The following is a 12,578-nucleotide window of genomic DNA, read 5'->3' on the forward strand; positions in this document are numbered from 1 at the left end:
ATAATTCTCAAAACATTTACATTCTACTTGAGCCCTTAATATCTGCTGCTCATTTTCCCACTCCCTCCCCATTCCCCCCTACTTCAGGAACTCTTCATCATTCATGCCCTCTTCTCTGCTGTCCATCCCCCAGGAAGAAGGCTATTCTTAGATTCTTGTAATCAGTTCCCCCTTTCTACCCCAATTTTACTCCACCATCCAGGCATTGCCACTCTCACCACTGGTTATGAAGGAGTCATCTGTCCTGGATTCCCTGTGTTTCCAGTTGCTATTTGTACCAATGTACATTCTCTGGTCTAGCCAGATTTGTAAGGTACAATTGGTATCATGATAGTGGGTGGGGTGGAGGCGGGCGGTGGTGGAAGTATTTAAGAGCTAGAGAAAAGTTTTATGTTTCATTGTTGCTACCCTGAACACTGACTGGCTCATATCCTCCCCACAATCCTTCAGTAAGGGGTGTCCGGTTGGCTACTGATGGGCTTTGACTCTCCACTCTGCACTCACCCACATTTACAATGATATGATTTTTTTGTTCCTTGATGCTTGATTCCTGATCCCCTCAACAGCTCGTGATTGCACAGGATGATGTGCTTCTTCCATGTGGGCTTTGTTGCTTCTGAACTAGAGTGCCACCTCTGTACCTTCAAGCCTTTAAGACCCCGGACACTATATCTTTTGATAGCTGGGCACCATCAACTTTCTTCACCACATTTGCTTATGCACACATTTTTATTCAGCAATTGTGTCTGGAAGGTGTGCATCCTGGAATGCCAATTTAATAGAACAACATGTTCTTGCATTGAGTAAGTGCTTAAGTGGAGGCCCAATATCCATCTGCTGCCTTAATACTAAACCTATAAATATATGCACATAGATCTGTTTCCCCACACTCTTATATAAATATATTTACATATGGACATTCTAGTCTTTAGACTTCTATAAATACCCTTTGTCATCCAGTTTTTGCCTCTATTTCCTTTTAATTTCCTCTTGTACCACTCTCATGCTCAGCCTTCATTTGGGTTTCAGTAATTTCTCTCAGTTACCTTGCCCTGGCTTGTTAGAGAAAGCCAGCCCATAACACATCAGTACGGGTCCAGTAGGTGCAATTGTACAGCGATAATAAGTAAAGATCATAGTAAAGTTACAGAGAGCATGAAAGATAGAAGTATTGAAATAAATGGAGTCAGACACAATTCATGGTAGCATGATCACCTCAGCCCCACTTTGTGGTCCACGTGGAGAGAGAGAGAGAAAGTTTAATGCTAGCCCAGACTTTTATCTTCTCTGGGGACATCCAAGCCCCCTAATTACAGGTGAGGACATATATCACAAGAAGGGGTTGTGCTATAGGTAATACAATAATGAGGGGGGGTGGTCTAGGAAATACACGCAATAGGGAGAGGAGGGATTGGGGGTATACATGTGACAAGATGGGCGGACCCTAGATTCATGATGGTGGCTGAACCTTGGTTATCCTGGGGCGGGTTTGATGTCTCTGGGGTCTCCTACAAGGAAACAGACAACTGCTATCCTTATCAGAAGGGAGTGGGTCCTACTTGTTGTGGGATAAACAGTGATGACTGCTTGCTCTAGATGGCTGATCACTCTCAGGGAGAATACCCCTGACCTACTTCTGATGACCTCCAAGTGTAGTCATTCGCAAGCAGCTGTTTGGCATATATTTGGGGGAGACAGCTTGGGAGAAACCCTTCTGTATCCCACACTTGCTGAATACCTACCAGGGCTCTCTCACTCTCCTTGCCACTGACTTTGGATTACTGTTGCTCCCCTGTCCCTGGGTTGGTCAGCACCACCTCCTTACCCCTGCAACCTCATCTCCTATGTCTCCCCAGAACCACTGGTCTTGTTGTTTTCTCCTCCATACTATTTTTTCCATCTGTCTTATCTAGATAGATCTGTAGAGATAATAATTTGCACCAAAAATCAATCTATAGCAAGATAGCCAATGAGTGAGAACACAGTGACAACAACAAAAAAGGAAACAAATTACCCATAGAAGAACAAATTAAAGAAAAATTTTTTAAAAAGAAAAAAAACCTGAGAATAGATTAAGGCCTAATTTTTTATCTCTAGGCGTGTCCTTCAGTCAGGTCCCATGGGGTACCACGCTCTGGCCCAGAGTCTGTCCTTTGTACTCCCTCAGGGGCTCCCTACTCTGCTCCCACAGTTGCCTTGCCACACACTTTTAGTGGTTTGCCTCGGTGTCACAAGGTCAGTCTGGGCCAGTTCTGAACCTGAGTCTCCAGTGTTGTCCCCCTTAGGGCCCTGGGCCATCAAAGGACGGTGTGTCTCGTAGTGGGATCAGCCATATTGTCCACTCTGTCCATTGGCTGTTTAGAGAGGGGATATCATCCTCTAGGCCTGATGGGCCAGAATGTGCTCCACTCTCTATTCCTCCACCTTCATTTGCTCCTATTTGCTCTGATCAGACATGTCCCTCTCCTCTAGCTGCAGCTTCAGTGCTGTCCTTTCAAGTAAGTTCTTCTGGGTGGAGGGGAAGTTGTCCATGTAGCTGGTATCGGGGTTGAGCCCTAAGGCCCCTCCACTGGCTCCCCACTCCTTGCCGGTGCACTGCATTCGTCTGGCACTGGCTTTATATCTGGTCCCTCTTTCCTTGTGGAGACACAAACAATACCCTCCTCTTGGGTGGTTCAGTGCCTAATTCTGCCATCATACATTTTTATTTATCTTTCCCTGTTCCTCCCTCCACCCCCATTTTAGTTGGCTAATATGTATCCCAGGATTTGGTCTGGCCCCTGCCATACTACCTGTACCTCACCCCTGGAGTGTTTGTAGACAGTAGATTTTTTTCCCTGTGTCCCTTTTGCATGTACCTTTCTGATATCTATCTATCTATCTATCTATCTATCTATCTATCTATCTATCTATCTATCTATCTAAACTTACCTCAGGTCTCTCCACTGGTTCCCTATTCCACGCCAGCATGTTGCATTCACATCTTGGAGCACTGGGGTAAGATATGGTCCCTCTTTCCCTGTGAAGACACAAACAATATCCTCCCATTGGATGGGTTAGTGCTCTGTGTCCTGCTACCCTTTTCTTTTTATTATTATTTTTTCCTTTCCCCACCTCCTTTTTAGTTGTCTACCATGTGCATCCCTGTATTTGGTCTGGTCCCTGCCATATCACCTGTTCCTCACCCCAGAAATATTTGTATACCATAGCTTTTTACCTATGCCCATTTTGCCCTTTTTAAAAAAATCTTACCACAGAAGCCTTTCAAGTCTTTCTATATTTAAGTCAATGCTATCTTGAGGTCTGTTTTCTCATTTTTTTGCCCTCTGGGTGAGGTTGTTCTATATGGTGGTCTTGTATTTATCAACTTGGGTTGTCCAATTGTACTATTTAGATCTATAGCCTCCCTGTTGAGTTTCTTTCCCAATGATCTGTCTTTTTCAAAGAGTGTGGTATATTAAAGTCACTGACTATAATTGTTGAGCCTGTGATTTTTTTTTTCATCTTTTGGAGTGTTTGATTTACGAATTTCACAGCTCTCTCGTTAGGTGCATATGTTTATTATGCTCACTAGTTCTTGGTCTATTGTTCCCTTGAGCCATATATAGTGGCCCTCCTTGTCTCTTGTTATGGCCTGTATCTTGAGGTCAATTTGGTCAGATATTAAGATCGCTACCCCTGCTTTTTTTACATTACCATTTGCTTGGTATATTTTTCTCCAGTCTTTAATCCTCAACCTGTTTTTACCTGCAAGCTTGAGATGAGTCTGGAGGCTGAAGATCGATGGGTTATGTTTCCTGAGCCAGCCTCCTAGCCTCTGCCTTTTAATGCCGGAGTTCAGGCCATTGATTTTCAGTGTTATTATATCCATCTGTAGACTCTTGATGTCATCTTGTTCCTTTTGTATATATTCCTATCTAGCTATCCTATCCGCTTGTGTTGTGTGTGTGGTTTATGATTGCCTTCTTCCCACTATTGAACTGATGCTATCCTGGTGGCTGTTTCCCCTTTGTCACCCTATTGGTGGATTTTTTCAATGTGATCATCTCTTATTTGCCCTCGGTGAGTGTTGATCTTCTGCCCATACTGGATCGGCAATGTTCTTTTGAAGGCTGGGTTTCTTTCTATGTATTCTTTGATATTGTCCGTGTCTGGGAAGATTTTTACTTCTCCATCTATCTTAATAGATAATTTGGTTGGGTTAAGTATTCTTGGGTTTTTGTTGTTTTCCTTTAATTTTTGGAATATGTTACTGCATTCCCTCCTCTTCTCCATCTTTTCCGATGCTTGATCTGAGCCTACTCTTATTGGGGTACCTTTATACGTGACTGCTTTTCCCTAGCTGCCTTTATGATCTTCTCCTTTTCCTCATAGTCGGATAATTTGACAATTATGTGTCTTGGTGACTTCATGGGATTCATTGTGGCTGGTGTTCTTTCAACTTCTTGAATGGTTGCCTGATTTTCATTTACCAGCTGGGGAAGTTTTCCCTCTAAGAATTCCCCTGCTATCCTGATGATTCTAATTAATAGTGACCCTTTTAGGAAGACAAAAATGGCCCTTTTGTGTGTCTCAAATTGTCACTCCTTATGGAACCAGAAAATGTCATCTTTCTCCCTCAGAGCAACTGGTGGATTCAAACTGTGGATCTTCTACCCCAGGCAAGCAAAACTTCTCTAGGCAGTAAACTTAGGACAATGTTAGATATGGGTATTTGTTTTTCTTCTCAGCATGTCCAATGTTTTTGATAGTCTATGTTTCATATATTTTTAAGATATTTTGGGTTATTTCAGGCATTATTAAAACCTTGCAAAAGTAGATGTCTCTGTACCATCTTTAAAGCCAAAATTTAGAAACTTTTAACTACTTGATCTGATCTCTTATTTTCATAATATTCACTACAGAAAGCCATAAAAACTTGCAAACATTTCACCAAACACTCACAAATAGAAAAAATGACATAAAAATAAAATTCAAAATAGGCCTGTATAAGTGAACACAGAGAAATTTTTTTTAATTCTGTTACAGTATGGAGAGAGCATACTTTAATCTTCCTCATGTTCCTGCTTTCTCTTTCTCGTACTTTAAAAATGCATTTTATTTTATCATGATTTTGAACCTTGCATTATTTAGTGAATGAGTAATAGAATTTGGAAAGAGTGTCTGTGAACCTAAGAGACGACCAACAACACCCTCCTTTAGGGAATTCATTCTCATTTTCCTTCTTTTTCAATGAACAGAAATGCTCACTTCCCATCTATTGCCCCATAACTTACTTGGATAATATTTTAATACACAATTAGCCAACTTAATATGTCTCTTTTATTCTATTTTAATTCTCTAATGACACGAACGCAAATTCACTCTAAATATCTGTACTGTTTGTTACAATAGTGTGTATCATTTGCAATACAAAAGTGTAAAATATATGTTACCATTAAAATTCCCCAATAAATATTAGATTCATGTTATTATCCTTGCATATCCACACAAACATACAAGTAATTAGGAAATGTAAGAATTAGGTAATATATATATGTATATATATATATACATATATATATCTTATAATAATCCAGTCTGTTATAGAAAATGCTTAGAAACAGTGATGAAAATGGAGGCAAATGGTCTTATTGTACATTCTGTGGTGCCTCATCTTCTTTGATCATCAATGATTATCACTGCTAATTCTATAGTTCATCCCAAGTCTATCTATTTAAAACAAAAAGGGTCTTTAATAACATTTTACACCACTGCTTTTTATTTTCCATGTTCATTCGAAATAGAAGATTTCAGGTTTACAATTGAATGAAAATATTAATAAAAAAATAGTAATAGAAAATGTAGCATGAATTTTAATTTGATGCAAGGTATAAAGAACTTTGTTATTTAATTATCCATTTTAATATTCATAGATTTTGAAACAGAGATAATCTGGTTTAATATTAACTAATTTTTCATTAGACAAGTTGATTAAAACTCATGTAATATATGGAGGAAATATAAAATTTAAATCAGTACGTAAGTGTGAAGCCATCACTCTATAGATGATATCTTATTATTGTTACAAGTCCTATGGACTTATGACCCTTCAAAAATTGTAGGAATATGTAAAGTTTAATAGATTTCAAGTTGGGTATCTCAATGTTTTCCCCATGACATATTTGTGCAAGTTATTGCTCCTGCAAACTCCAAAGACACAGTAATTATTATGAACAAAATAAACATAGATTCATAAATTGTTGTTCCCTGAGGATAGTACCCAAGTGACTACAAAACTCTGCCCAACAGAGTAAGATTTCTCATGAGGAACAAAGAGAAAAATCCTCCTCCATCATCATTGGCAGTCATTCTCATGAGCCATTATTTTCTCATAACCTCTTACCAAACCCTCGGGTATTAGATAAGGAAATTTGGAGGTGGGGTATTTGTCTTATAGTCGCTGAGAGATCTATATGCAAACCAGGCAAAAAGACCAGCCAGATGACAAGGTAGGAGGGTTATGTAAGGCAATGACATTGCTACTGGAGTAGGATGCAGGTAAAGAATTTCAATATTGAACAATCTTTGAAGAATATTAAACAATAAATTATATCCAATCATAGCCTTGTAACCCAGATGGAAACTCGTTTGTAGTGCCAGCTTTGAATACATTAGCAGCTGAATTGAGGCTAGGTCTACACAGTCTCCCTAAATAAAATAAACACAGCAGGGGGGGGTGTCAATGATTAACACAGACTCTCCAGGGAATGAACAACAGAAACATGGGTGAAGGGAGACAGCAGTCAATGTATGATATGGAAATATTAATACTTTATCAAAGGATCATGAGGGTGGGAGAGGGGAAGGAGGGAAAAAGAGGAACTGATACTAAAGGCTCAAAAAGAAAATAAATGTTTAGAAAATGATGATGGTAGCATATGTACAAAGATGCTTGATACAATGGATGTATCAAATGTTTTAAGACGTGTAAGACCACTAGTAAAATGATGTTCTTTAGAAAAAGGAAATAGAAGCTATTTATTATAAATAAAAAGATAACTTTTTAAGTATGATGATAAGTTTAGACACACTAAGTGCTTTACAGATGAGACAAAAAGCTTTGTGATATTCCATAGAAAGGCTTATAATGAATGAAATAAATTAGTTAAACTCTGAATTGCACATACCTGGTCACTGTGCAGATGGGTCTGAGAGACAGGTAAATGGTCTGTGCTTTAAAAGTTGATAGTACAAATATAAGTGAATAAAACTCCAAATTAAGCCCTGTTTTAATTATGCCAAATTTTAAATTAATTTTATACGTTATATTATTATAAATAGTTTCATATTAGGTATGATAAGCATGCTTAATTATCATGAATTTATGTACTAAACAATAAAAATATTAAATAGCTGCTGTTGAGACAAATCAATCCATAGAGAGCTCATCTTGTTGAAATAGAGATCCGCTGTAGAGTTTTCAAATGCTGAATTTTTAGAATAGATTTACAAGTCATTTTCTCAATGCTTCTGGGTGATCCAGAATCATCAGTCATTTGGTTTGCATTAGAGTAGTTTACCATGTGAGTCCCAAGAGGCTAATAAACAAGTTTCCCTTGAAGAGAGAAAAATAAGGACAATATAATTTAAGAAGAAATCAGAAAGAGAAATCCTTACTCTAATTTATTGTAGTCATTTAATGAAAATATAACCAAATAAGGACATATTTTATCTTTAATATTTCCTAGGTAGTGTTTATACAGAGGAAGATAAAAGGAGGTATGGAGTACCAACTTCAGATTCAGTTTTCTTTTTCCCAGAATATGGTTGACTGTCTCTTTCATCTTTTGAATTTTGAGAATAAAGAAAGTAGTCCTGGCCAACTCAGCATCCTTTCCACACTCATACCTGAACGTGGTAACAACTTTCATATTAACTGCTATATCACTGGACTGAAATGAAATATTTTATATATAAACAAAGAATATTACTGTGTTTGATGTGTTCAAAATTATTTTGAAAACACTCATAATACAACAGGATCAATGACTGAAAATGTTAGCTCAGAACAGAACTAATTTCCATCCAGCCACCTTTCTCCTCCTTGGAATCCCAGGACTGGAACCTTTTCACATATGGATTTCCATCCCTTTCTGCTTGGTCTACCTTCTTGCTCTGATGGGGAATTGTATCCTTGTGTTTCTCATCAAGACAGATTCCAGTCTACATGAACCCATGTATATCTTCCTCTGCATGCTCTCTGTAAATGATCTAATAATTAGCACGACCACTCTTCCGAAAATACTCAGCCTCTTCTGGTTCAATGACAGGGAGATCAAGTTTAAAGCTTGCCTCACCCAGATATTCTTCATCCACTCTCTGTCTACCATAGAGTCGGGATTCCTCTTGGTAATGGCCTTTGACCGTTATGTGGCCATCTGCAATCCTCTGAGGCATTCTACCATCCTGACACCTGGAGTGATCATGACTCTGAGTCTGGCCATTGTCTTACGTGGATTTATCCTGCTGACTCCTCATCCTTTTTTGCTTCTAAGGCTTACCTACTGCAAATCTAATCTTATCGCCCACACCTACTGTGAATTTATGGCCCTGATCAAACTGGCTTGTGACAACACTAGGATCCACAGAATCTATAGCTTAATGCTGGCCTTCCTTACTGGTGGGCTGGACTTCATGTTGATAATTTGCTCTTATACGTTCATTCTGTATGCTGTATTTCAGCTCCCATCAAAGAAAGCCAGACTGAAGGCGTTGAGTACCTGTGGTGCTCATTTTGGGGTCATCCTAGTGTCTTACATTCCTGCCTTTTTTTCCTTTATCAGCCACAGATTTGGAAAGCACATTGCTCCATACATCCACATATTTATAGCAAACATTTATCTTCTTCTTCCTCCCATGTTGAATCCTATCATATATGGTGTCAATACAAAAAGTATCCGGGAAAGGTTTCTTAAAGTATTCATCTATACAAAAAAATAATTTTATGTTGTTGTTGTTATTGTAAGGTGCTTTCAAGTTGGTTTTGACTCATAGTCATTCTGTAGACAATAGAGTGAAACACTGCCCAGTGCAGTATCATCTTCAAAATCCTTGTTATATTATCATTCTATATGGTCTTTAATTTGCAGAATATCTAGCTTGCCTACCCCCCAAACTAAAACAAAACTGTAATTCTACAAAACAAGGCAACAATTTACATTGCAGTAAATTAACCTTATGTAAAAAGACACATTTTAAGGTGAACATTGACTTTATATTTACTGTGTTGCTAATATATATAGAATAGCTCTAGAAAGTTAAAGATACAGAATACTTTCTGAGCGATTGCTATTTTCCCTATATATTTATACTCAGTTTGTGAATGGCCAACATAGAGAATTCAGTTGAAGATACATCTTTTACTTAATAACTCATTGTCATAAAAACTTCACTAATTTTGTGATTTCTAGGCAGAAACATGTGTGACTTGTTCATTGATGTCATTCTGAATTTTAGATATATAAGATTAATTCTCATGTTTTCAATTTCTAATAATCTAGTAACTAAATAAAGGTGCTTGACCAAATTTGTATCTACAAATAATGGGCATTATTCCATTATAAGATTCAGCTGTAACTTTCAGCACTATCTTTGTTTGCAGGAGAACAGATAGGGTGTACCTAATATAGCTGTTTTATATTTAACAGTTCACTTCACAGCTACAAATTAGATATTCTTTTGCCTCTGGGATAATTTATCCTTAGAAATTCTTGGTTTATGAAATATACCCAAAATTATATAATGAATAAAAAATGGAAAAATAAAATCATGGTATTCAATGGAAATCTGCATATGAAATTTTTTATTGTATAAGAATTTTCTTTTTCACAGTAATCAGTTAACTAAGTTTACAAGGGTAAATGCTATATGTGTTATTATTTTGGATTTATGTTATAGAGATCTTAATTTCTTCAGCTGAATGACTATATACTTCTGATTATAGAATATAAATATTTTCTTTATTTGAAACTTAACCTAGAAAAGGTAAAAGTGAGTCTAAAAACATACTTAAAATACAATGAATATTTGTTAATCTTATTATTGGGGAAAATTATATTTTTTTCTCTCTATAGAAATTATGTATATATGTATATATAAAATCTGGTAAATGCCTAATATTAAATAAAACATGTAATAACAGAATATTAAGTATACTATATGATTGGTACACAAAAGTACATATATATCATCCAATATACAGAATAGGTATAGATATATTCATTCCTAATTCCCCAAATTAGTTTAATGAACTCTATGGCTGTACACACACACACACACTTAGTTAAGTGTTTGAGGGACTTAAATTCTATTATCTTTAAATTCCATTTATCCACTAACTTCTTAAACATCCCAGTATATATTGATACATAGGATTACCTATTCATATATCACTAAGAGTGAATTCCAACTCTTATCAACCTTGTGGAACAGAGTAGAACAGTCCCGGTTAGTTTCTGACACTGTAACCCTTACCTCTTTCTCTTGTCTACCCGCTGGTGGTTCTTTCCTACTGACCTTTTTTATAGCCTAATAGCATAATCTATTATGCCATCAGAGCTCCTTATTTGTATATATTTAGATCTTAATAGATATCAATCAAAAGTCACCTCTCATAATGTTTATTTTGAGTTAACCAATATTCTTTTAAATTTACTCCATGTATATCATATTAAGAATTGCTTGTCTGAATCCCTTAATAAGAGTAATTTCTTGAACAGAAAGATTGTATTTGTTTGTTTGTGTTTTAATTTCAGGTTGTTTTTAGAAACAAAGTATCTAGAATGGTCCTAGCAAAAACTGGTATTTAGTAATAATAGTTAAATATAAAATTATTATATGCACCCAAGTGATATTCAAAAAGCTTGTATAAAATTAGAATTGAAAAATAAATGTATTTTTTCATGAACTTTTTGATGTCCCTTGTATATGCTGTGAAACTTCTATTCTTCAATTATCACTCTGAGGTATATGATTAAAAGTTATAAATTAATATGTGTTAATAATATACATATATGTTGATTAATTGGTCTATTATTAAAATAAGTGCATATATTTCTTAGGAGTTCTAGTGGTGTCATTGCTAACGATTAAACTGCTAACAGCAAATTCACCAGTTCTTTCGCTGTGGAATTTTCTAGTCCCTTTAGTATTGCTATGCGTCTTCACTGACTTGATGGAAATGAATTGGTTTTTGGCTTTAAAGAATTAGATTTAAAGAATTCGAGTCCTGGAAACTCAAAAAGAGAGTACTACCCTGTCCATAGTAGGGTTGCTATGATTCATATTGAATTGATAGCAGTGGGTTTATTTTTTTAATATATTCTTATGAATTATGACTAAGTGAAAAAAGAATAGAAGATTGGTAATATATATGGAACATCACAAAAGTTCATTAAAATTCAATTATTTTAAATTCCAATTTTCTACAAGTATTTTATTATTTCTTGAGTAAATATAATAATTTTATATTCAATAATTGTTCACGGAATGCCAATGTTAGCAATGTCTGTTATAGATGTTTTCAAAAACAAACTTCAAATAAAATACATATAAAATATTTCTGTTCAAGAAACTTTCCCTTTATTAAGGGATTTAATCATTGAAATCTTAATATAGTAAATTTGGAGAAAATTTGAAAAACATTGGTTAACCAAAAATAAACCTTATGAGAGAGGATTTTTAATTGAAATTAAATTATGAAAAATACTGTTCATGGAAAAATACTAGTCATAGTCCTCCACAGATAAGGAAAAATGTGATTTATTTTTGAAAAATTCATTTTAGAGGAACATAGAGAGCCCATGTCAACCATCAGGAGTGTGTTAGTCCAAGTATACTAGAGAAACAAAGCCATAGAAATTCATATGTGTATAAGAGTTTCATACAAAGGGTAATTAGACATGAAGAAAGCATCCCAACTCAGTCCAGTCCAAGCACATAAATCTGATATTAGCCCACATGTCCAATACCAATCTATAAAGTACTCTTCATTGTCATGAAACATATGTAATAACAATGAATGTGGGATGGTCACAGGCCAGTGGGTAGAAAGTCTTTGGATCCAGTGGCATTGTAAGCATCTCAGCACTGGCAGGGGCCTTTATGTGGCTTCTCTGGCTTCAGAGGTCTGGTTACATCAGGATGGGTCCATGTGACTTCTCCAGCTCTGGGCACTAGTATAGTTCTATGTGTCTTGTCAGCTGCAATGTCCCCCACATAGTGAGCCGAGAGAGTTATGTCTCCTTCCTCTGAGGGGGAATACTACCAGGAATTCCCAGACTTCTCAGGAGAAGGCCATGCCCACACAGAGGCCTCGTTGGCTGTGACCCAATTGACCTACTAGACTCCACTCCTTCACTCATAATCCTCTCAAGTCCCAAACTGACACCAGATTATATAACCACCCCAAGGAGCATCCAGAGTTGTACAAGCCAGAAGGAACATAGAGAGCCTGTACCAGCAGGAAAGAGATTAGAGAGCCGGTCCCAGCTGGGCGGAACATGTGGCTGCTGGGAAGAACACACCAGTACAAGAGT

At 36.6% G+C, this 12,578-nt stretch overlaps 1 protein-coding gene across 1 annotated transcript; it reads left to right on the plus strand.

Annotated features, from left to right (window-relative positions):
* The first annotated feature begins 8,037 nt into the window (after positions 1-8,037).
* LOC142446867 (olfactory receptor 52K1-like) lies at positions 8,038-8,982 on the plus strand. The gene has a single exon (XM_075548602.1). The coding sequence runs from the start codon at positions 8,038-8,040 to the stop codon at positions 8,980-8,982; it is 945 nt and encodes a 314-aa protein (XP_075404717.1).
* The last annotated feature ends 3,596 nt before the right edge of the window (positions 8,983-12,578 follow it).

Source organism: Tenrec ecaudatus, chromosome 4 (genome assembly GCF_050624435.1).
Source record: "Tenrec ecaudatus isolate mTenEca1 chromosome 4, mTenEca1.hap1, whole genome shotgun sequence".
Classification (NCBI taxonomy): Eukaryota; Metazoa; Chordata; class Mammalia; order Afrosoricida; family Tenrecidae; genus Tenrec; species Tenrec ecaudatus.